Source organism: Oncorhynchus clarkii, chromosome 26 (genome assembly GCF_045791955.1).
Source record: "Oncorhynchus clarkii lewisi isolate Uvic-CL-2024 chromosome 26, UVic_Ocla_1.0, whole genome shotgun sequence".
In the NCBI taxonomy this organism is placed as follows: Eukaryota; Metazoa; Chordata; class Actinopteri; order Salmoniformes; family Salmonidae; genus Oncorhynchus; species Oncorhynchus clarkii.
In genome coordinates this window covers 24,856,070-24,882,583 of record NC_092172.1, presented here as the reverse complement: position 1 = coordinate 24,882,583, position 26,514 = coordinate 24,856,070, and the positions used below count along the sequence as shown (strand labels likewise).

General features: G+C 40.1%; 1 protein-coding gene across 1 annotated transcript in view; it reads left to right on the top strand.

Annotated features, from left to right (window-relative positions):
- LOC139384660 (signal peptide, CUB and EGF-like domain-containing protein 2) overlaps positions 1 to 26,514 on the top strand; it is a 29,207-nt gene that overhangs the window by 160 nt on the left and 2,533 nt on the right. The window contains exons 2-18 of the mRNA XM_071129477.1: positions 1,041 to 1,166; positions 1,277 to 1,411; positions 3,900 to 4,025; positions 4,138 to 4,254; positions 5,133 to 5,222; positions 5,860 to 5,976; positions 16,438 to 16,560; positions 17,928 to 18,044; positions 18,334 to 18,456; positions 18,876 to 18,992; positions 19,477 to 19,570; positions 19,791 to 19,897; positions 20,858 to 21,028; positions 21,387 to 21,593; positions 24,705 to 24,875; positions 25,643 to 25,810; positions 26,102 to 26,263. Coding sequence (XP_070985578.1) covers positions 1,041 to 1,166; positions 1,277 to 1,411; positions 3,900 to 4,025; positions 4,138 to 4,254; positions 5,133 to 5,222; positions 5,860 to 5,976; positions 16,438 to 16,560; positions 17,928 to 18,044; positions 18,334 to 18,456; positions 18,876 to 18,992; positions 19,477 to 19,570; positions 19,791 to 19,897; positions 20,858 to 21,028; positions 21,387 to 21,593; positions 24,705 to 24,875; positions 25,643 to 25,810; positions 26,102 to 26,263 — 2,271 coding nt within the window. The remainder of the gene's footprint in view (positions 1 to 1,040; positions 1,167 to 1,276; positions 1,412 to 3,899; positions 4,026 to 4,137; positions 4,255 to 5,132; positions 5,223 to 5,859; positions 5,977 to 16,437; positions 16,561 to 17,927; positions 18,045 to 18,333; positions 18,457 to 18,875; positions 18,993 to 19,476; positions 19,571 to 19,790; positions 19,898 to 20,857; positions 21,029 to 21,386; positions 21,594 to 24,704; positions 24,876 to 25,642; positions 25,811 to 26,101; positions 26,264 to 26,514) is intronic.

Sequence of the window (26,514 nt, the reverse complement as noted above, 5' to 3'; positions counted from 1 at the left end):
TTTACGCACGCTGTATAAGAGTGTTTGCGCCCATGTAGTTGTTTTCTAAGGATGTATACTTTCCAACTACTTGGCAGACTTCATTTTGTTTACATTATTATATTTTGTCCCCTCAGTATTGGCTTCAATTGTAGGAATTGGAACTTGATGGATTTCTTTTGTTTGTTTGCTTTTTTTAATGAAGTCCTACGTTTTATCCTACCTACTAACTTGTTTTCAGGTAAAATGAATAACAAATGTACCGATGATAAGGAATGTGTCCTGACTTTTTTCTTAACTCTAACACTTTTGGGAATAATTGATCAGGTTCAATCGGATCAATCGGTGTATTAGACTTTTACCAATTTAACGGAAATGATTCAGTGTTGAATTGAATATTGGGGATTTAATGAGGGGCACGTTAATCCCACAATCCTAATGTACATGACTAAAATACAGATTTTTGAGATTCATAACGAAATGTTGTTCTGGTTACATTTTATGCCATAATGTGGATTTCAACTCCGGATCCATGCGCAGAAGGAAGTGATTTTTTTATTTTTTATTTATCCGTTATTTTACCAGGTAAATTGACTGAGAACACGTTCTCATTTGCAGCAACGACCTGGGGAATAGTTACAGGGGAGAGGAGGGGGATGAATGAGCCAATTGTAAACTGGAGATTATTAGGTGACCGTGATTGCTGTCACATTGATGCTATTTGTCAAAATACCCAATCCTTTTACAAGTGCACGTCTTAAGTAGGCTTTAAAGGCACACGGTAAACATTTTGAAGGTTATTATCTCCTCTGTAATTCCTTGTTCCTTTCATCATTCATGTTTGTATTGGGATCATGTGAGACATATTTGAATTCTTTGGACCAAGAGTTCCATGGATTACCAAGACAAGTTTCAATGACATTTTGATTATATATCATAAACCTTGGCATAATGCATTACTTTTATTTAAATGATGTGGTCCATTGTTTGAAAGGACCCTTTTCCGCTAAATGCTCAAATGGCAAACATTCATCAATCTTGACTTGACTCCCCTTTCTTAGACATTGATGAATGCGACATCGAGTACAATGGTGGCTGTGTACACAAATGTAACAACATAGCAGGCAATTATCGTTGCACTTGCCATGATGGATTCAATTTAGCGCGCGATGGACATAATTGTCTAGGTAAGATACATTTCAAACTATAAGGTAAGCAACATTTGATTTATTGAGTGTCTGACAATCATCCCGTTATTTCATTGTTCTGAGAAGTCATGTCCTGGCTCTGCCTGCAGATGTGGACGAATGTGTCTTCAACAATGGAGGGTGCCAATATACATGTGTCAACACCATGGGGAGTTATGAGTGCAGCTGCAAAGAGGGCTTCTTCCTCAGTGACAACCAGCACACATGTATCCACCGCTCTGTGGGTGAGTACCCCTGGAATACCTGCCCTGTGATGGCTTCCAACTCTCCTACCCACCTTCAAATGTGTGTATGTATGTGTCTCTCTGTGTCTGTCTGTGTGTCTGTGTGTGTGTGTGTGTCTGTGTGTGTATGTGTGTGTGTGTGTGTGTGTGTCTGTGTGTGTGTGTGTGTGTGTGTGTGTGTGTGTGTGTGTGTGTCTGTGTGTGTGTGTGTGTCTGTGTGTGTGTGTGTGTGTATGTGTCTCTCTGTGTCTGTCTGTGTGTCTGTGTGTGTGTGTGTGTGTGTGTGTGTGTGTGTGTGTGTGTGTATTCGTGCGTGTGTGTGTACACATGTCTGTTGTGTCTCAGTCCATGCATGTTTCTGTATGTTTGTGTCTCAGTCTATGTGTGTGTGTATATTTTTTGTGTTAAGGTAGACTACTAAGCCGTGTCAGGGGCACGACAGAGAATAATGGAGCTAATTCTCGAATGTTCACATACAAGAGTGTGATTGACAGCACAATGAGGGATGACAGCTGTTAAATCGGTCCCCTCTCTGGGGCATTATCTAGAGCAGTTGGGCTCCAAAGGGCCCATGCTGTGGGAAAAGGAGCCCCGTGTCCCAGAGAACAAAACAAGTTAATAACTGCAACACTTGGGCTTTTGTGGCCTGTGTCTTACATTAGAATAAAGCTCTCACAAGTATTGTTGTTTTATTCTCACTAAATTCAATGAAGAGATCCAAAGGTTTTTCACTACATTGGGTTTCCCTTGGAAAAGTTACTAATCCTACCAGCACATCCACTCAGCCGTTGCAGCATAAGAATAAAGGAGCTGCTCTCTACAGTGACCTGGGAAAAGGCCAATGATGGTATTAGGATAGAAGATAATAGTGTGATTCTGACTCCCATACACACTGAGTGTACAGAACATTATGGATATCTGCTCTTTCCATGACATACCAGGTGAATCCTATGATCCAGGTGAATTCTATGATCCAGGTGAAAGCTATGATTTGCAACTCACAATTCCTGACATTTAATCCTAGTAACAATTCCTTGTCTTAGGTCAGTTAGGATCAACAATTTATTTTAAGAATGTGAGATGTCAGAATAATAGTAGAGAGAATTATTTATTTCAGCTTTTCACATTCCCAGTGGGTCAGAAGTTTACATAGACTCAATTAGTATTTGGTAGCATTGCCATTAAGTTGTTTAACTTGGGTCAAACATTTTGGGTAGTCTTCCACAAGCTTCCCACAATATGTTGGGTGATTTTTGACCCATTCCTCCTGACAGAGCTGGTGTAATTGAGTCGGGTTTGTAGGCCTCCTTTCTCACACACACTTTTTCAGTTCTGCCCACAAATGTTCTATTGGATTGAGGTCAGGAATTTGTGATGGCCACTTCAATACCTTGACTTTGTTGTCCTTAAGCCATTTTGCCACAACTTTGGAAGTAGTCTTGGGGTCATTGTCCATTTGGAAGACCCATTTGGACCAAGCTTTAACTTCCTGACTGATGTCTTGAGATGTTGCTTCAATATATCCACATACTTTTCCGCCCTCATGATGCCATCTATTTTGTGAAGTGTACCAGTCCCTTCTGTGGCAAAGCACCCCCACAATATGATGCCTCCACCCCAATGCTTCATGGTTGGGATGGTGTTCTTCGGCTTGCAAGCATCCCCCTTTTTTCTCCAAACATAATGATGGTCATTATGACCAAACAGTTCTATTTTTGTTTCATCAGAATAGAGGATATTTCTCCAAAAAGTATGATCTTTGTCCTCATGTGCAGTTGCAAATCGTAGTCTGGCTTTTTTATGACAGTTTTTGAGCAGTGGCTTCTTCCTTGCTGAGCGGCCTTTCAGGTTATGTCGATTTAGGACTCGTTTTACTGTGGATATAGATACCTTTGTACCTGTTTCCTCCAGCATCTTCACAAGGTCCTTTGATGTTGTTCTGGGATTGATTTTCACTTTTCGCACCAAAGTACGTTCATCTCTAGGAGACAGAACGCGTCTCTTTCCTGAGCGGTATGACGGCTGTGTGGTCCCATTGTGTTTATACTTGCGTACTATTGTTTGTATCGATGAAGGTGGTACCTTCAGGTGTTTAGAAATTGCTCCCAAGGATGAACCTGACTTGTGGAGGTCTACAATTTTTTTCTGAGGTCTTGGCTGATTTCTTTTGATTTTCCCATGATGTTAAGCAAAGAGGCACTGAGTTTGAAGGTAGGCCTTGAAATACATCCACAGGTACACCTCTCTAGGAAGTGTTATTGTTGGGCCATGCCCCAAAGGGTTGTGGCAGATTTCTAGTCAGGGGGCTTCAATAATCTATCATCAGACATCATTGGTGTTGTGCAGTGTCAGTTGTTTTGCCTCTATATTTCATTACCATGTACGATATGTAACAACATGTGAATACACTGTTGTGAGTAGTGTAATTACAGTGTTATTACACAGGTATAGGAGCAACCTAATGTAAAGCGTTACCTTTCTTTCCCAGAGGGCCTTAGCTGTATGAATAAGGAGCATGGCTGTGCTCACATCTGCAAGGAGACACCCAAGGGAGGAGTGGCCTGCGAGTGCCGCCCAGGATTTGAGCTGGCCAAGAACCAAAGAGGCTGCATCTGTATGTGTGAAGTTTTGTGATTTATCATATAGCCAGCTCAACCAAGAGTATTGTTTAGATAATACATGAGTTGAACTTTGGAAGTGACCCAAGTTTTGTGTCATTGGCCTAGTGACTTGTAACCATGGTAACGGGGGCTGCCAGCACACCTGCGAGGACATGGAGCAGGGGCCCATCTGCAGGTGTCATGTGAGGTACACCCTGCACCCTGACGGCAGGTCCTGTGTAGGTAAGTGCTGACCAACCACATCCAGGCCTACTTACATACACCGTGCTTCTACACCTGCATTGTATTGCTTGCTGTTTTCGGGTTTTAGGCTGGGTTTCTGTACAGCACTTTGTGACAGCTGATGTAAGAAGGGCTTTATAAATACATTTGATTTGATTTGATTTGGTACTTATCTGGCATCTTCACATATGGCAAACCAGATTACCTAGTCAACAATGGTGAAATGGACTGGATCCTTCTAGATATTTCCATCTGTACACTTCTTCATTCTCCTTTTTGTTACTCTCCCCCACTGAAACTCACCTATTTAAAGGATCACATCTTGAGCCTGTGGATGAAATGGCAATCCTTTTGAGGAGCTTGCCATCTCTCCTGATAGCGAGTGTGTATTTCTTCCATTTGCACATGGTGGATATGATAAGCATCAGCCGTCAGATAGGAAGGAGACGTACAGTAGGCCTGTGGGTAGTATCTGTTTCTCCCGCGGCGCTACTGTGTGTGTGGGGTCCAGGATTACCACTGAGTTGTGTTCAGCTCCATCTCACAGTTCCATCTCCTGTCTTATCTGACACACGCATAGACAGCCAAACTGCATGTCTTAGGTGTCAACATGCTTCTGGTTCCAGAGAGGAACACAGAACAACATCCAGGGGAGGTAGACTACACTTACAGACCACCAAGGTGTGCACTGGTCAATTCAACTACTGTGCATCAGCAGACAGAACAGAACAGGAGGCAACTTGGTGCAAACCATTTTCTTAAATGTTGACTTGTGTTTATTTTAGTTAGACTAAAACACTGTGTATGTATCTATCTACATGTATTCTGTTGGTTAGGTTACTGACTGTTACTCACGTCACCCACTGTCTGTATTACAGAGCGGGACGAGACAACTACTGAGAGCTCTGATCACAACGCCACGTCCTTCACTGAGGTGGACAAACGTGTCAAGCGCAGACTGCTCATGGGTAATAATTGTATAATTGCACAAATTCCACTGTTATTACCCATTGATACTTTTACAACACTAAAATAACAAAACCAAACAGACTCAGCCACTGACTGAGAGAATTCTGTCAGTTGGACTATTTGAATGACTTTAGTTACCATGGGTTATGCTGCCAGGAATCAGCCAGAGGTGTTTTTCAAAGGGGAGAAGAGCAAGGCCCAGTAAACCAAGGCATTCCACAGGCTTTAGAGCAAACTGTGAAATGACTATGGACCCTCACTTTCTCACCGCCGATTCCTCCCCTGAAAAATATGCTTTTGTGACAGTGTGGTACATTTCACATGTTTTCCTTCCGTTTAGGATGGGGATGGCGTTGGGTTGCCCAATGTATAGCACTGTCAGTCATGGTGTGCTGTGTCAATGTTCACACCTAGTAAAACACTGTATTGACTGTATGTATGTGACTGGGTTGCTAGCTCAGTGTCTAGGACTACTGCTGTTGTCTACTCAATGTCTGTTGGTAGGGTTAAAAACCAGACTTTGGCAATAGCTCTATAACGACAGTACATAATGTATAGGCATTTTATAACCCTTCATTCAGTATAGTACACAGCAGCAGCATGTTGACATTGAATGTATTCACGCTGGCCTTTCAGAGAACTGTGCGGTAAATAACGGGGGGTGTGACTCCACGTGTAAGGACACATCCACGGGGGTACGCTGCAGCTGCCCTGTGGGCTTCACTCTGCAGCCTGACGGGAAGACGTGCAAAGGTCAGACCAGCCGTCCACCAAGAACCTCAACTCCATCTCTATGTCTGAGTTACAAATGGCACTCTATTCCCTATTTAGTGCACTACTTTTGACCTGGGCCCATAGGGCTCTGGTCAAAAGTAATGCACTTTATAGGGAATAGGTGCCATTTTGGAGGCAGGCCATCTTCATCTCCATCTCTTATTATTCAGTTCAATGTACTTTTATTTAACAAGCTTCACATCTCCCCTCCATAGGTATTTGGACAGTGAAGCTAACATTTTCCATTTGGCTCGATACTCCAGCATTTTAGTTTTGAGATCAAATGTTTCATATGAGGCTACAGTACAGAATGTCAGGTTTATGTAACAAATGCCCTCCATGTGAAGAATTTGGACGAATACACTTACAGTGTATAAAAATAGTCAAAAGTTTAGTACTTGGTCCCATATTCCTTGCACGCAATGACTACATCAAGCTTGTGACTTTACAAACTGGTTGGATGCGTTTGCAGTTTCTTTTGGTTGTGTTTTAGGTTATGTTTTGCCCAACAGGAACTGAATGGTTGAATGATGACTGGAGTACTTTTCTTTCTAAGTGAGTAAATAAGAAGTTTCTGAATACTAAATGAATCCTGTTAATGCCATGATTAAGAAAAATCATGAAAGAATCATGAATAACGATGAGTGAGATCGTTCTTTCTGCCTCTGTAACCTTCTCACTCTTCTCACTCACTCTTCTCACTCACTCTTCTCACCCCTAATCATCCATAATCGTGGTAGTATCCACATGAATGTAGAAGTGTTCAGAAACGTCTTCTATTCTTACTTACATTAAAAGTGACTCCAAAATGGCAGAAGATATTATTCACCATTCGGTTCCTATTGGGCAAAACATAACCTAAAACACAACCAAAACATAACCTAAAACACAACCAAAACATAACCTAAAACACAACCAAAACATAACCTAAAACACAACCAAAACATAACCTAAAACACAACCAAAACATAACCTAAAACACAACCAAAACACAACCTAAAACACAACCAAAACATAACCTAAAACATAACCTAAAACATAACCTAAAACACAACCAAAACATAACCTAAAACATAACCTAAAACATAACCTAAAACACAACCAAAACATAACCTAAAGCACAACCTAAACATAACCAAAAACACAACCAAAACATAACCTAAAACACAACCAAAACATAACCTAAAGCACAACCAAAATATAACCTAAAGCACAACCAAAACATAACCTAAAGCACAACCAAAACATAACCTAAAACACAACCAAAACATAACCTAAAGCACAACCAAAACATAACCTAAAACACAACCAAAACATAACCTAAAGCACAACCAAAACACAACCTAAAACATAACCTAAAACATAACCTAAAACACAACCAAAACATAACCTAAAACACAACCAAAACACAACCTAAAACATAACCTAAAACATAACCTAAAACACAACCAAAACATAACCTAAAACATAACCTAAAACATAACCTAAAACACAACCAAAACATAACCTAAAGCACAACCTAAACATAACCTAAAACACAACCAAAACATAACCTAAAGCACAACCAAAATATAACCTAAAGCACAACCAAAACATAACCTAAAGCACAACCAAAACATAACCTAAAACACAACCAAAACATAACCTAAAGCACAACCAAAACATAACCTAAAACACAACCAAAACATAACCTAAAGCACAACCAAAACACAACCTAAAACATAACCTAAAACATAACCTAAAACACAACCAAAACATAACCTAAAACACAACCAAAACACAACCTAAAACACAACCAAAACATAACCTAAAACACAACCAAAACACAACCTAAAGCACAACCAAAACATAACCTAAAACACAACCAAAACATAACCTAAAACACAACCAAAACATAACCTAAAGCACAACCAAAATATAACCTAAAGCACAACCAAAACATAACCTAAAGCACAACCAAAACATAACCTAAAACACAACCAAAACATAACCTAAAGCACAACCAAAACATAACCTAAAACACAACCAAAACATAACCTAAAGCACAACCAAAACACAACCTAAAACATAACCTAAAACATAACCTAAAACACAACCAAAACATAACCTAAAACACAACCAAAACACAACCTAAAACACAACCAAAACATAACCTAAAACACAACCAAAACACAACCTAAAGCACAACCAAAACATAACCTAAAGCACAACCAAAACACAACCTAAAACACAACCAAAACATAACCTAAAACACAACCAAAACATAACCTAAAGCACAACCAAAACATAACCTAAAGCACAACCAAAACATAACCAAAACACAACCTAAAACACAACCAAAACATAACCTAAAGCACAACCAAAACACAACCAAAACATAACCTAAAACACAACCAAAACATAACCTAAAACACAACCAAAACATAACCTAAAGCACAACCAAAACACAACCAAAACATAACCTAAAGCACAACCAAAACATAACCTAAAGCACAACCAAAACATAACCTAAAACACAACCAAAACATAACCTAAAGCACAACCAAAACATAACCTAAAACACAACCAAAACATAACCTAAAACACAACCAAAACATAACCTAAAGCACAACCAAAACATAACCTAAAGCACAACCAAAACATAACCTAAAGCACATTCAAAACATAACCTAAAACACAACCAAAACATAACCTAAAGCACAACCAAAACATAACCTAAAACACAACCAAAACACAACCAAAACATAACCTAAAACACAACCAAAACATAACCTAAAGCACAACCAAAACATAACCTAAAGCACAACCAAAACATAACCTAAAACACAACCAAAACATAACCTAAAGCACAACCAAAACATAACCTAAAACACAACCAAAACATAACCTAAAACACAACCAAAACATAACCTAAAGCACAACCAAAACACAACCTAAAACACAACCAAAACATAACCTAAAGCACAACCAAAACACAACCTAAAACACAACCAAAACATAACCTAAAACACAACCAAAACATAACCTAAAGCACAACCAAAACACAACCTAAAACATAACCTAAAACATAACCTAAAACACAACCAAAACATAACCTAAAACACAACCAAAACACAACCTAAAACACAACCAAAACATAACCTAAAACACAACCAAAACACAACCTAAAGCACAACCAAAACACAACCAAAACATAACCTAAAACATAACCTAAAACACAACCAAAACATAACCTAAAACACAACCAAAACACAACCTAAAACACAACCAAAACATAACCTAAAACACAACCAAAACATAACCTAAAACACAACCAAAACATAACCTAAAGCACAACCAAAACACAACCTAAAACATAACCTAAAACATAACCTAAAACACAACCAAAACATAACCTAAAACACAACCAAAACACAACCTAAAACACAACCAAAACATAACCTAAAACACAACCAAAACACAACCTAAAGCACAACCAAAACACAACCAAAACATAACCTAAAACATAACCTAAAACACAACCAAAACATAACCTAAAACACAACCAAAACACAACCTAAAGCACAACCAAAACATAACCTAAAGCACAACCAAAACACAACCTAAAACACAACCAAAACATAACCTAAAACACAACCAAAACATAACCTAAAGCACAACCAAAACATAACCTAAAGCACAACCAAAACATAACCAAAACACAACCTAAAACACAACCAAAACATAACCTAAAGCACAACCAAAACACAACCAAAACATAACCTAAAACACAACCAAAACATAACCTAAAACACAACCAAAACATAACCTAAAGCACAACCAAAACACAACCAAAACATAACCTAAAGCACAACCAAAACATAACCTAAAGCACAACCAAAACATAACCTAAAACACAACCAAAACATAACCTAAAGCACAACCAAAACATAACCTAAAACACAACCAAAACATAACCTAAAACACAACCAAAACATAACCTAAAGCACAACCAAAACATAACCTAAAGCACAACCAAAACATAACCTAAAGCACATTCAAAACATAACCTAAAACACAACCAAAACATAACCTAAAGCACAACCAAAACATAACCTAAAACACAACCAAAACACAACCAAAACATAACCTAAAACACAACCAAAACATAACCTAAAGCACAACCAAAACATAACCTAAAGCACAACCAAAACATAACCTAAAACACAACCAAAACATAACCTAAAGCACAACCAAAACATAACCTAAAACACAACCAAAACATAACCTAAAACACAACCAAAACATAACCTAAAACACAACCAAAACATAACCTAAAACACAACCAAAACACAACCTAAAACACAACCAAAACATAACCTAAAACACAACCAAAACACAACCTAAAGCACAACCAAAACACAACCAAAACATAACCTAAAACATAACCTAAAACACAACCAAAACATAACCTAAAACACAACCAAAACACAACCTAAAGCACAACCAAAACATAACCTAAAGCACAACCAAAACACAACCTAAAACACAACCAAAACATAACCTAAAACACAACCAAAACATAACCTAAAGCACAACCAAAACATAACCTAAAGCACAACCAAAACATAACCAAAACACAACCTAAAACACAACCAAAACATAACCTAAAGCACAACCAAAACACAACCAAAACATAACCTAAAACACAACCAAAACATAACCTAAAACACAACCAAAACATAACCTAAAGCACAACCAAAACACAACCAAAACATAACCTAAAGCACAACCAAAACATAACCTAAAGCACAACCAAAACATAACCTAAAACACAACCAAAACATAACCTAAAGCACAACCAAAACATAACCTAAAACACAACCAAAACATAACCTAAAACACAACCAAAACATAACCTAAAGCACAACCAAAACATAACCTAAAGCACAACCAAAACATAACCTAAAGCACATTCAAAACATAACCTAAAACACAACCAAAACATAACCTAAAGCACAACCAAAACATAACCTAAAACACAACCAAAACACAACCAAAACATAACCTAAAACACAACCAAAACATAACCTAAAGCACAACCAAAACATAACCTAAAGCACAACCAAAACATAACCTAAAACACAACCAAAACATAACCTAAAGCACAACCAAAACATAACCTAAAACACAACCAAAACATAACCTAAAACACAACCAAAACATAACCTAAAGCACAACCAAAACACAACCTAAAACACAACCAAAACATAACCTAAAGCACAACCAAAACACAACCTAAAACACAACCAAAACATAACCTAAAACACAACCAAAACATAACCTAAAGCACAACCAAAACACAACCTAAAACATAACCTAAAACATAACCTAAAACACAACCAAAACATAACCTAAAACACAACCAAAACACAACCTAAAACACAACCAAAACATAACCTAAAACACAACCAAAACACAACCTAAAGCACAACCAAAACACAACCAAAACATAACCTAAAACATAACCTAAAACACAACCAAAACATAACCTAAAACACAACCAAAACACAACCTAAAACACAACCAAAACATAACCTAAAACACAACCAAAACATAACCTAAAACACAACCAAAACATAACCTAAAGCACAACCAAAACACAACCTAAAACATAACCTAAAACATAACCTAAAACACAACCAAAACATAACCTAAAGCACAACCTAAACATAACCAAAAACACAACCAAAACATAACCTAAAACACAACCAAAACATAACCTAAAGCACAACCAAAATATAACCTAAAGCACAACCAAAACATAACCTAAAGCACAACCAAAACATAACCTAAAACACAACCAAAACATAACCTAAAACACAACCAAAACACAACCTAAAGCACAACCAAAACACAACCAAAACATAACCTAAAACATAACCTAAAACACAACCAAAACATAACCTAAAACACAACCAAAACACAACCTAAAACACAACCAAAACATAACCTAAAACACAACCAAAACATAACCTAAAACACAACCAAAACATAACCTAAAGCACAACCAAAACACAACCTAAAACATAACCTAAAACATAACCTAAAACACAACCAAAACATAACCTAAAGCACAACCTAAACATAACCAAAAACACAACCAAAACATAACCTAAAACACAACCAAAACATAACCTAAAGCACAACCAAAATATAACCTAAAGCACAACCAAAACATAACCTAAAGCACAACCAAAACATAACCTAAAACACAACCAAAACATAACCTAAAGCACAACCAAAACATAACCTAAAACACAACCAAAACATAACCTAAAGCACAACCAAAACACAACCTAAAACATAACCTAAAACATAACCTAAAACACAACCAAAACATAACCTAAAACACAACCAAAACACAACCTAAAACATAACCTAAAACACAACCAAAACATAACCTAAAGCACAACCTAAACATAACCAAAAACACAACCAAAACATAACCTAAAACACAACCAAAACATAACCTAAAGCACAACCAAAATATAACCTAAAGCACAACCAAAACATAACCTAAAGCACAACCAAAACATAACCTAAAACACAACCAAAACATAACCTAAAGCACAACCAAAACATAACCTAAAACACAACCAAAACATAACCTAAAGCACAACCAAAACACAACCTAAAACATAACCTAAAACATAACCTAAAACACAACCAAAACATAACCTAAAACACAACCAAAACACAACCTAAAACACAACCAAAACATAACCTAAAACACAACCAAAACACAACCTAAAGCACAACCAAAACATAACCTAAAGCACAACCAAAACACAACCTAAAACACAACCAAAACATAACCTAAAACACAACCAAAACATAACCTAAAGCACAACCAAAACATAACCTAAAGCACAACCAAAACATAACCAAAACACAACCTAAAACACAACCAAAACATAACCTAAAGCACAACCAAAGCACAACCAAAACATAACCTAAAGCACAACCAAAACATAACCTAAAACACAACCAAAACATAACCTAAAGCACAACCAAAACATAACCTAAAACACAACCAAAACATAACCTAAAACACAACCAAAACATAACCTAAAGCACAACCAAAACATAACCTAAAGCACAACCAAAACATAACCTAAAGCACATTCAAAACATAACCTAAAACACAACCAAAACATAACCTAAAGCACAACCAAAACATAACCTAAAACACAACCAAAACACAACCAAAACATAACCTAAAACACAACCAAAACATAACCTAAAGCACAACCAAAACATAACCTAAAGCACAACCAAAACATAACCTAAAACACAACCAAAACATAACCTAAAGCACAACCAAAACATAACCTAAAACACAACCAAAACATAACCTAAAACACAACCAAAACATAACCTAAAGCACAACCAAAACACAACCTAAAACACAACCAAAACATAACCTAAAGCACAACCAAAACACAACCTAAAACACAACCAAAACATAACCTAAAACACAACCAAAACATAACCTAAAGCACAACCAAAACACAACCTAAAACATAACCTAAAACACAACCAAAACATAACCTAAAACACAACCAAAACACAACCTAAAACACAACCAAAACATAACCTAAAACACAACCAAAACACAACCTAAAGCACAACCAAAACACAACCAAAACATAACCTAAAACATAACCTAAAACACAACCAAAACATAACCTAAAACACAACCAAAACACAACCTAAAACACAACCAAAACATAACCTAAAACACAACCAAAACATAACCTAAAACACAACCAAAACATAACCTAAAGCACAACCAAAACACAACCTAAAACATAACCTAAAACATAACCTAAAACACAACCAAAACATAACCTAAAACACAACCAAAACACAACCTAAAACACAACCAAAACATAACCTAAAACACAACCAAAACACAACCTAAAGCACAACCAAAACACAACCAAAACATAACCTAAAACATAACCTAAAACACAACCAAAACATAACCTAAAACACAACCAAAACACAACCTAAAGCACAACCAAAACATAACCTAAAGCACAACCAAAACACAACCTAAAACACAACCAAAACATAACCTAAAACACAACCAAAACATAACCTAAAGCACAACCAAAACATAACCTAAAGCACAACCAAAACATAACCAAAACATAACCTAAAACACAACCAAAACATAACCTAAAACACAACCAAAACACAACCTAAAACACAACCAAAACATAACCTAAAACACAACCAAAACATAACCTAAAACACAACCAAAACATAACCTAAAGCACAACCAAAACACAACCTAAAACATAACCTAAAACATAACCTAAAACACAACCAAAACATAACCTAAAACACAACCAAAACACAACCTAAAACACAACCAAAACATAACCTAAAACACAACCAAAACACAACCTAAAGCACAACCAAAACACAACCAAAACATAACCTAAAACATAACCTAAAACACAACCAAAACATAACCTAAAACACAACCAAAACACAACCTAAAGCACAACCAAAACATAACCTAAAGCACAACCAAAACACAACCTAAAACACAACCAAAACATAACCTAAAACACAACCAAAACATAACCTAAAGCACAACCAAAACATAACCTAAAGCACAACCAAAACATAACCAAAACACAACCTAAAACACAACCAAAACATAACCTAAAGCACAACCAAAACACAACCAAAACATAACCTAAAACACAACCAAAACATAACCTAAAACACAACCAAAACATAACCTAAAGCACAACCAAAACACAACCAAAACATAACCTAAAGCACAACCAAAACATAACCTAAAGCACAACCAAAACATAACCTAAAACACAACCAAAACATAACCTAAAGCACAACCAAAACATAACCTAAAACACAACCAAAACATAACCTAAAACACAACCAAAACATAACCTAAAGCACAACCAAAACATAACCTAAAGCACAACCAAAACATAACCTAAAGCACATTCAAAACATAACCTAAAACACAACCAAAACATAACCTAAAGCACAACCAAAACATAACCTAAAACACAACCAAAACACAACCAAAACATAACCTAAAACACAACCAAAACATAACCTAAAGCACAACCAAAACATAACCTAAAGCACAACCAAAACATAACCTAAAACACAACCAAAACATAACCTAAAGCACAACCAAAACATAACCTAAAACACAACCAAAACATAACCTAAAACACAACCAAAACATAACCTAAAGCACAACCAAAACACAACCTAAAACACAACCAAAACATAACCTAAAGCACAACCAAAACACAACCTAAAACACAACCAAAACATAACCTAAAACACAACCAAAACATAACCTAAAGCACAACCAAAACACAACCTAAAACATAACCTAAAACATAACCTAAAACACAACCAAAACATAACCTAAAACACAACCAAAACACAACCTAAAACACAACCAAAACATAACCTAAAACACAACCAAAACACAACCTAAAGCACAACCAAAACACAACCAAAACATAACCTAAAACATAACCTAAAACACAACCAAAACATAACCTAAAACACAACCAAAACACAACCTAAAACACAACCAAAACATAACCTAAAACACAACCAAAACATAACCTAAAACACAACCAAAACATAACCTAAAGCACAACCAAAACACAACCTAAAACATAACCTAAAACATAACCTAAAACACAACCAAAACATAACCTAAAACACAACCAAAACACAACCTAAAACACAACCAAAACATAACCTAAAACACAACCAAAACACAACCTAAAGCACAACCAAAACACAACCAAAACATAACCTAAAACATAACCTAAAACACAACCAAAACATAACCTAAAACACAACCAAAACACAACCTAAAACACAACCAAAACATAACCTAAAGCACAACCAAAACACAACCAAAACATAACCTAAAACACAACCAAAACATAACCTAAAACACAACCAAAACATAACCTAAAGCACAACCAAAACACAACCAAAACATAACCTAAAGCACAACCAAAACATAACCTAAAACACAACCTAAACATAACCTAAAACACAACCAAAACAAACTGCAAGACTTGATGTAGTCATTGCGTGCAAGGAATATGAGACCAAATGCTAACCTTTTGACAACTTTAACACACTAAAAGTGATATACTTATGACTTATTTAAATGGGGGGACTAGATACATAAGAGCTTTCATTTCTAAACGGTAAAACAGATATGTATCGAAATACCCTCAAATAAAAGCTGACATTATGTACCGTCTCCTAAGTATAGAGACATAAAAAATGGCTTCTCTGTCAAAATATATATGGAGAGTCTGTCTGTATGTCTGTCTGAATAATAACAGTTTTATAATTTGCCTCTCACAGACAATAATGAGTGTGAGCTGCACAACGGCGGTTGCGACCACTTCTGCAGGAACACCATCGGCAGCTTTGAGTGTAACTGCTGGAAGGGCTTCAAGCTGCTTACTGACGAGCGCTCCTGTCAGGGTAGGCCTCTTCTCTTCACTCTCCAACAGGGTAGGCCTCTTCTTTTCACGCTCCTGTCAGGGTAGGCCTATTCTCTTCACGCTCCTGTCAGGGTAGGTCTCTTCTCTTCACTCTCCTGTCAGGGTAGGCCTCTTCTCTTCACTCTCCTGTCAGGGTAGGCTTCTTCTCTTCACTCTTCTGTCAGGGTAGGTCTCTTCTCTTCACTCTTCTGTCAGGGTAGGCCTCTTCTCTTCATGCTCCTGTCAGGGTAGGCCTATTCTCTTCACTCTCCTGTCAGGGTAGGCCTCTTCTCTTCACTCTCCTGTCAGGGTAGGCCTCTTCTCTTCACGCTCCTGTCAGGGTAGGCCTATTCTCTTCACTCTCCTGTCAGGGTAGGCGTCTTCTCTTGTCAGGGTAGGCCTCTTCTCTTCACTCTCCTGTCAGGGTAGGTCTCTTCTCTTCACGCTCCTGTCAGGGTAGGTCTCTTCTCTTCACTCTCCTGTCAGGGTAGGCCTCTTCTCTTCACTCTCCTGTCAGGGTAGGTCTCTTCTCTTCACTCTCCTGTCAGGGTAGGCCTCTTCTCTTCACTCTCCTGTCAGGGTAGGCCTCTTCTCTTCACTCTTCTGTCAGGGTAGGTCTCTTCTCTTCACTCTCCTGTCAGGGTAGGCCTCTTCTCTTCACTCTCCTGTCAGGGTAGGCCTATTCTCTTCACTCTCCTGTCAGGGTAGGCCTCTTCTCTTCACTCTCCTGTCAGGGTAGGTCTCTTCTCTTCATTCTCCTGTCAGGGTAGACCTCTTCTCTTCACGCTCCTGTCAGGGTAGGCCTATTCTCTTCACTCTCCTGTCAGGGTAGGCCTCTTCTCTTCACTCTCCTTTCAGGGTAGGCCGCTTCTCTTCACTCTCCTTTCAGGGTAGGCCTCTTCTCTTCACTCTCCTGCCAGGGTAGGCCTCTTCTCTTCACTCTCCTGCCAGGGTAGGCCTCTTCCCTTCACTCTCCTTCCAGGGTAGGCCTCTTCTCTTCACTCTCCTGCCTGTCTGCCCTACATCTGGGGAAGGGGCTGGGACAGCACAGTATACTGAGCTGTTGTTCTGTGTAGGTGCTGCTGGAAGATAAGACAGAGAGGGTGGGAGGCTGAACGGTTTGCCAGTATTGACTTGAAGGATTCCTCTGAAGATCCTTAACATGTGCTAGTTTAAAGCTTAACGTTTAGTACAAACTGATTTCATCCCTCTGATACAACCTGTCATTAAGATGCTGCTGTCTCTACCATTAACTATCAAAAGACAATGCCACAATTCATCACCTAGTGATACCATGCTGTACCATTTAAAACTCCAATTTCTACTACCTTGAATTGAAAAAGAATATCCCTCTGCTTTTAATGACAGATATAGACGAGTGTTATTTCGAAAGGACATGTGGTCACACGTGTGTGAACTCCCCTGGTGGTTTTGAGTGTGTTTGCAACAAAGGGTACACCCTGTATGGACTGGCCCACTGTGGAGGTAAGACTATAAAACTAATGCTTATGGGGTATTATACTTATGGTATGGGGAAAGGGCTTTGACACCATTCTGAATAGTTCATGTTTGGGTTTTCTATAAACTAATGTGTATAGGGTATTATGCCTATGGTGAAAGGGCTTTGGTACCATCTACAACATTTCACACCCTTCTGAATAGTTCATTGTGGTGTTTTAGTAGTTTTTGCAGAAAAAATAATGGATGCTTTGTGAATGAGGTGAGGTGAGAGATGCTGCGAATAACATGGATGTTTTCCCTGCTTTCTTCTCAGACATAAATGAGTGCAGTGTGAACAACGGAGGTTGTGAGCAGGGTTGTGAGAACACCATGGGTGGGTTTGAGTGCCACTGCCACCCTGGTTATAAGCTGCACTGGAACAAAAAAGACTGTATCGGTAAGACAGTGCCCCTTCAGGCCTGGGGGGCTCTAGAAGGTTTGGGGTGGGTACTCCCTGAGTTGTCCCATAGGGAGTGTTTGACATAAAATCAGTGGTTGTATACCACATGTATGTTGTGAAACTTTTGGGGACTAAAACAGGAGATACTTTTGAGTTATTTTCTTCTCTTTGTCTTTACTGCTCTGTCTTTCTCTCTGGTCTTTGGTTGTAAACTGAGGACAAAAACAGAATTAAGGCAATTGCTGCTGTTCCCATTGTCTTCTTGTCTCCTTGGATAGGTTTCACTCTGTTCCCACAATTTCTCACAACTTCTACCCTCCTCTGTCTGTCTGTCTGTCTGTCTGTCTGTCTGTCTGTCTGTCTACCACGGTCCAAGTCTGCTCTTCACCTGTGAGTTTGTTATGGTTTCCATCTAGAGGCAGAGGGTTTCCCAGCAACAAAGCCCCCCTCTAAATCGACCTTAAACTGCAGCAGGCAGGAGGGAGGTGACCGCTGCTACCTGACCTGCCAGTCCCAGGTCCACATCACCAGTGGTGAGTTATCAGTTACTACTACTACTACTATTGGCTTGCATCCAAAATGGCACCCTACCCTACTATGTGGGCTCTGGTCAAGGGTAGTGCCCTATACAGGAAATAGGGTACAATTTGGGACAGAAATTGAGTTACTACTACTATCAGTCTGCAGAGCAGCGCTGTCTCATGTTCCAGCACCCGTCTGTTTGTTTTTGGCAACCAGGCCTTTTGTGGCTCTGCCTTTTGTCTTTGGTGACCTGTCTCATGCCCCTGTGTGCGTTTACAGGGACGGAGGATTCTTATACAGTGACCTGTCTCATGCCCCTGTGTGCGTTTACAGGGACGGAGGATTCTTATACAGTGACCTGTCTCATGCCCCTGTGTGCGTTTACAGGGACGGAGGATTCTTATACAGTGACCTGTCTCATGCCCCTGTGTGCGTTTACAGGGACAGAGGATTCTTATACAGTGACCTGTCTCATGCCTCTGTGTGCGTTTACAGGGACGGAGGATTCTTATACAGTGACCTGTGGAATGCCTCTGCCCTGCTTGGCTGGAGCACAAAGGAATGGAAGTGGCTCGTATTGCTTGGGCAAGTACACACCATCACAGATCTGCATCAGCCTCTGTCACTCCAGCCTGACCTAAACAACCAGAAACACAACATATAAAGACAAAACAACGTCATACCAAATCAAGTCTTCAGTATTCGCATTTTCATTTACAGACATATGGAAGTCAAGGGATTTTTCATTTTTATCAAAGGTTAACAATTTGCTATTATTTCCTTTGTACCGTAGGACCAGAAATGTCAAGTGTCCTGCGAATTAAGACCACAGCCACTTTTAAGTCTGGCACAGGAATGTGCAACTTGAAACGTAGTCAAGAGAGACTGAAGGAGAGCCTGAACGCAGCTCACTCAGGTACAGAGGTTTCTAACTAGTCCAACAGCTCCTCATTCATTAAAACAATGCAGATTAACCTGGCACTGCCTACATATCATGCAACAAACTTGATAACAGGAACCTGACCCCGAGGCTGCTTAGATGAAAGTAAACGGAGAGTGAGCTAAATATGAAAGAAATACGTGGGGGGTGCAGTCTGAAATGTTTTTATTGTCTCAGCACTGCACATTGTCTGGCAGTGACAGGGGAAAATGTATTTAGCTATAGCATGCCTTTCAGTTGGGCCCTACCTAGCCATCAACCAAACGCAGTTCCGATTGTTGGATGCATTTCTTTCACCATGGTGTTCAAATAAAAAGGGAGCTTTTCCCACTCTCCTCTCGTTACCCCCCTGTCCAAAGGCAACAAAAAGAGCAGGAGGAAAAGAGTGCATGTTTAACCGGATACACAGAGAAGTCACTGCTTTTTAAAGAATGATTAGAAACATCAGTACTTGAACATCAGTACTTGGCTCCCGAGTGGCACAGCGGTCTAAGGCTCTGGATCTCAGTGCTAGAGGCGTCACTACAGACCCTTGTTCGATCCCTGGCTGTATCACAACCAGCCGTGATCGGGAGTCCGAAATGGCGGTGCACAATTGGTCCAGCGTTGTCCAGGTTAGGGGAGGATTTGGCCAGGGTAGGCCGTCATTGTAAAATAAGAATTTGTTCTTAACTGACTTGCCTAGTTAAATAAAGGTAAAAAAAACACAAAGGATATAATCTCCTTAGATTGAAGTGTTATGACATTGCAGCTAAGTTTTATCCTGCTACAGTTGTGGACCATATAGTTATTCAGTAACATGTGTGATTATCTCTGTGCATGCGTGTGTGTGTGTGTGTGTGTTTGTCTCCGTGCATGCATGTGTGTGTGTGTTTGTCTCCGTGCATGCATGTGTGTGTGCGTGTCCATGTCCTGTGTGGCTGGTCGTGTCCACAGACAGCAGGTCCCCCTTCACGGAGAATGTCCAGTTCAGCTATGTGCGCTTGCGCTGCAGCTCGTCTGGCCCCCGGATGCGGAGCCGCCACGGCAGGAAGGCGGGTTACGAGGAGGAGGGCTCTTCCATCACAGCTGAGTTTGAGTTGGATGTGAACCTAGAGGAGGTAACAGGTTGGTCTCTCTGCCCTGCCCTGCTGTGACCACAGTCCTCTGGCTGACACTCTGCTTCCTGTTTCTCTCTCTGCTCTTGATTTTTCATCACTTTACAAGCCAAACATGTTTAAGTATCTCCTGTTTTGATGTGGCGTTTTGAGGTGGTGGGATCTTTGGGGAAGGTGTAGGTTTGGAGGTTTCCCTTGTATTCTGAGGGAGCAAATGATTAGGTGTCATGGTGTCTGTGTGTTGGAATGGATATGTACAGAAGTATGTGTGTCTTTTAGTACTGGTATGTTTGTGTGGTTTTGTTTGAGTGTGTATTGTGGTCTCATTGCGTTGCGAGTACAGTTTTGGTATCTGGTGTTTCTCTCAGCAGAGAGCTGTGACCTGGGCTGTGTGCGCCGGCGCTCAGAGAAGAAATTGAGGAAGACTATCCGTACCCTGAGGAAGTCCATCCACCGGGAGCAGTTCCACCTCCACTTCGCTGGCTCTAACTACGAGCTGGCCAAGAGGCTGGCGTGGCCGGTGGACCTGCCGGAACACTGTGGGAAAGGACAAGTCCTGGTGGACAGGAAGTGTGGTGAGTGAGCATCTTGAGTGTTCTGAGTATCATAAGATATAGGTATATATGTATGTATAAAATTAGTAGCATCTTGAGCATCTACCTGTATCTGTTTCTGCCTGTATCTGAGACACCCCTGGAGTCTAGTCCTGGCTCCCACACAGAGCAGCTCATAGTCATAGCCATGCCAGCAAGATATATTTAGACAGGTTGGTTTAATGATTGGATTTGGAGCAGGTGTCGGCCAGATGACTGCCATATTTGGGTGCAGACATGCTGTAATGAGCTGGTATGCGGAGAAAAGAGAGCCTGTTGTTGGCTGGCTTGCAGAGCGAGGACATCTTCCAGCATCTCCGTGGGATAAAGTGCAACAGAAGGTGTGATGGCGGCCACTAGCTTTTGCTGTTGTTGCCGCTGGTCCTATTTCGTTTTACAGCCATAATGGAGGAAAATTCCATTAGCTTTAATGGCACCTTGTCAACATCAGCAGTGGAAAGGAGGCTGGCATGTGTTTTCTCTGGCGGAGGGGAGGGGAGCAGAGAGCTGAGTGCCCCCAGTTCAGGGCCTTACAGTAAGCATAGTAAGCCTACTGCCTGCTGCTGCATTCTGCATGTCTGTCTCAGTGTGGTCAGTAGAAGACGGTCAGTTTTCTGTCCATGATTGATCTTCTACCTCTAGAGCCCCTGTTTGAATCTGACCCAAGCCACCATATTTAAGGGGTCTGAAGACTATTGTAGACCGACCTCTCAAAGCTGTTCTAGCCTGCCTCTGTCTTGATCCAGAGCTCTCCTCTCATAACCCCTGTCCTTATTGAGGTTGAGTGGGTGAGGATGGAGGGGGTTGAGTGGGTGAGGATGGAGGGGATTGAGTGGGGGAAGGATGTTGTTTGATCCATTCTGGTTCTTAGAGCATTTTAAGAATAAAGACTGCCCATAGCTGTTTAAATGTATTGATTTTCACACAAGAGGGAAAAATCATGAAACTTAATCATCTTTGGCAGAAATGTCTAATTGTTTTACAAACCAAGCATCTCTTAATCCAAGGTATCCCCAGCAAAGAGGACTCTCACTGGTGTCTGTTTTTTTCTGCCCCCAAATAACAGGAGACTAATATTTTATGCTGGATTCAAATTACCCTTAGATGTTGATTTAGCTTTGTAGCTTTGTTGCTTGTTGTTTTTATGTTTCAAATTAGCTACTTACCTCATAAGTAAATCTTAAGTCTTACAGTAAACAAACAAAAAAACTCAGGAGAGTAAAGTTACCAGAGTGTAGGATTCCCACACTGCAGTTAGTTTCAGATGATCATTAAGCAGACCAGTGGACAAGCAGGGGTGTAGACATGTAATTTGGAAGTGGGGCTGAAAGGAAGCCGTAACCCCCAGCTCTATAATGGAGCTCTATTTTTCCCTCTACCCCTGGTTTAGCTCACTAAGTGCAGTTTAACCCTTTCAGTTTGCCCACTCCATTGTAAATCCAGTTGGGGCTGGTTCTCACTGCTTCATTTGGGAGAGAAATCCTCCACAACAACACGGCCTCAGCCTCACTAGTACTGAGAGAAAAGCAATGCCATCTTATTCCTGACTTTTAAAATATCTAGCGCTCATTCTCTCAAACCAAATTGTGAAAGTTTTGAATCACATTATATAGTACACAGCAGTATTCCAATAAACCAACCTGTGAAATATCTCAAATGTGTGATGTGATCAGATTTTTATTTTCATTCTAAGTCATTCATGATTGATCAACAACATTTACATTTCAGATTTCCCGGAATAAGAATCTGTTGGACTTTAGTTTCTGCCAGTGTGTAGTACAAGTATTCTCCTGATCTCTGTTACGTAAAATAGTGAATGTTCGTTTTTACATGGGAGTTGATTAGGAAGTGCTGTTGATTCAAGCTGGGAGTTTGAGTGCTTATATCCCCCCTCAGTCAGGGCCACTCTGCATGACCCCAGCCACTAAACTGCTGTGGAGAATTGACTTCAGCGACACCATGGGAATTAATTAGCATCAGCTGTTTGGGCCTCTGCTTGATAGTCGCAAGAAGTGATTGGGACAGGCAGAATGGGTGGATTCAGAACTCTGACCCCTTTTATTGGGTTCAGCTCCTTACCATTGTGATACCATAGTGTTTGCCTATGTCATCAAATACTTGAATAGAGGTGAAAGGTCTTTTAAACCTCTTTGGGGGCATCATTTCGAGCACTCTATAGAATTGCCTCTGCATTTGAAAGGCTTCTAGGTTTTTTTTCTCTCTCACTCTTCTCTTCTCTCGCTCTCTCCATCAAATAAAAGCTGGTGGAGACAACGAGACGGTGGCTCCTCATGGTCATTCAGGATAAACAAAAGGCAGAAAAAATTAACTGCTCTTGAGAGAATTACATTTTCTTTCTCTTAAGGAAAATCAAGTTGCTAAGACACATATAATGGATGTGTGTTAAAGGCTTTGTGTGTTCCTCATTAACTCATTATGGATGGTTCTCTCCTGAAAAGCTCTTCTTTCTTAGATTGTCCTGAGGGATATTTTTTTATGAAAACGCAAAATGGTTTCACTTCACTGCTCTCTGTTCAGTGAGATGATTAGATGTCATTTCCCCCTTTAAGAAGTTCTTGACATCACCAGACACAATAATTCAAACATAAATTAGAGATGTTGTTCTACAAAGTAAAACATGAAAAGGGGAAAATGAAAGCTGATGGTGTGCATCCCTGTAATCAGGCTTTGCACGCTCTTGTGAGATAACAGACAAACACTCATTTTGACTGACTCTGTGTGTGCTTTGGTAGAGGTGAGGGTGCTTAGGATGGTATGTAGAGTTCTTTCCCCAATGCACACCGGTGTTATGTGAAGTGTAAGAGCTTGTTTGATGTGGGACGCAAAGGCATCTGGAGAGCAGCTCAGTGCTCTTATGTCTTTATTTTTGCATAGCTGCATCATTTTGATTTGCAATGCCTTTTTAACAGTGGTGGGCTTGAATGCCATTGTGTGTGTGTGTGTGTGTGTGTGTGTGTGTGTGTGTGTGTGTGTGTGTGTGTGTGTGTGCGTGTGCGTGCGTGTGCGTGTGCGTGTGTGTGTGTGTGTGTCTATTATCTAGCCAATCTGCCTCATTCTTCTACCTTTTGCTAGTGAGCTGCACTGTTGGAACGTACTATGACAGGGATCAGGGAAGGTGTGTTCTGTGTCCAGCTGGAATGTACCAAGATGAAGAGGGGAAGAATTATTGCGAGGCCTGCCCAGGGCCAGAGGTGAGAGGAAGCCCCAGGTCGGTTGGGGCGCGGAATATCTCTGAGTGTGGAGGTAAGGCTCAAAAGTTGAGGATATGAGTAATCATATGTATCCTAACTGTGCACCAGACAGGAGATGTGAGTCACCTTAGATACTTACTTACTCAACTATCATAATCATAAAGATAACTGCAGCAAAATACACTGAGCTCCATCAAAGACCTTGGCATAGTTTTCCCTCATGGTTTGATCTTTTAAAAAAGTGATCTTTAATCTAGTCTCCCAGTCAGAATCACATCCTGTTATGAGTATATATGAAATACACAGGAAGGAGTGATACCCTGATCAAAATCTCCCCACAGGCAGATGTTCTGTTTTGTATAAAGTCGTGTAAGCCTCGGAACATTCAAGCCCTGTTTGAATTAAACTGCCACACCCGGCCCCTGCCCACTCCTGAATAAAGAGAAGAAGGGGCCACCATGTTTTCACCCCCCCAAACACTGTTATCACAGCCTATTTGTGGCTAAGCCACAGATCCCATCTCCTGCTTTCCCCACCAATAGACTAAACAAAAAAGAGCTATGGGGAGAGACAGTTTGTTCAAGTCAGTCAGGAGATATGAGAGAGGTTGTTCCATGGTAGATAATGTCCTTGCGTTACATCACTCCACGGTCATCTGCTCTCCTGGCCTTAGTCTTATTGTGGTAGAGTGCTCGTCTTTAAGTCGCTCTGGATAAGAATGTCTGTCTGCTAAATGACCACATGTACAATGGGAATGTTGCTTTGAGCAAACTGAGTGAAACAAGTATCCCTCTGACCAATCCTCTGTTGTTTTCCCAGGTCAATGTTCCCCTGGTCAGTTCTCCCATGATGGCTTCATCCCTTGTCTGCCCTGTCCCCTGGGTACCTACCAGCCAGAGGTGGGGCGCACTTCCTGTTTCCACTGTGGAGGAAACCTGGTCACCAAACACAATGGTGCCGTGTCCTTCCAGGAGTGTGAGACCAAAGGTGAGGGGTCAGCTTATCCATCCCATTTAGTTATGCCTGTAAATTCTGGGGGTGCGTCCCAAATTGCACCCTATTTCCTACATAATTCATTACTTTTGACCAGAGCCCTATGGACCCTGGTTAAAGTAGTGCACTATATAGGGAATGGGGTGTCATTTGGAAGACTCTGGATCTTTAAGGAAACTCCCCTGCAGTTTCTGTTTTATGGAATTATACTACATTGGTTTATGTTATTGTATGTTGGTGTTTGTGAGGTGCTAAACCGTGGTACACTCCATTCTGCTCCTGTAGTCCAGTGTTCACCGGGACATTACTACAACACCAGCACACACCGCTGTATCCGTTGTCCCATGGGGACGTATCAGATGGAGTTTGGTCAGAATTACTGCATCTCCTGCCCAGGAAATACCACCACCGACTTTGACGGCTCCACCAACATCATGCAGTGCAAAAGTATGTATGTTCACACAAGAGTTGTCTGTGTGTGCGTACGTTTATGCGTGAATGTGTATGTATTTGTGTGTTATTGGCTTCACACTTTAAATGTATTTAATGGCTACACACAGAGTAAACTAAAACTACATGCGGGTTTCTCTACTGTGCTCAAATAAATATTGCTCCTGTCCTGCTTTGGGATGCTACTGTAGATAATTAGCGTCACAGCACCAAGGCAGCATAAACTATTTGACACTATCCTGTCACCT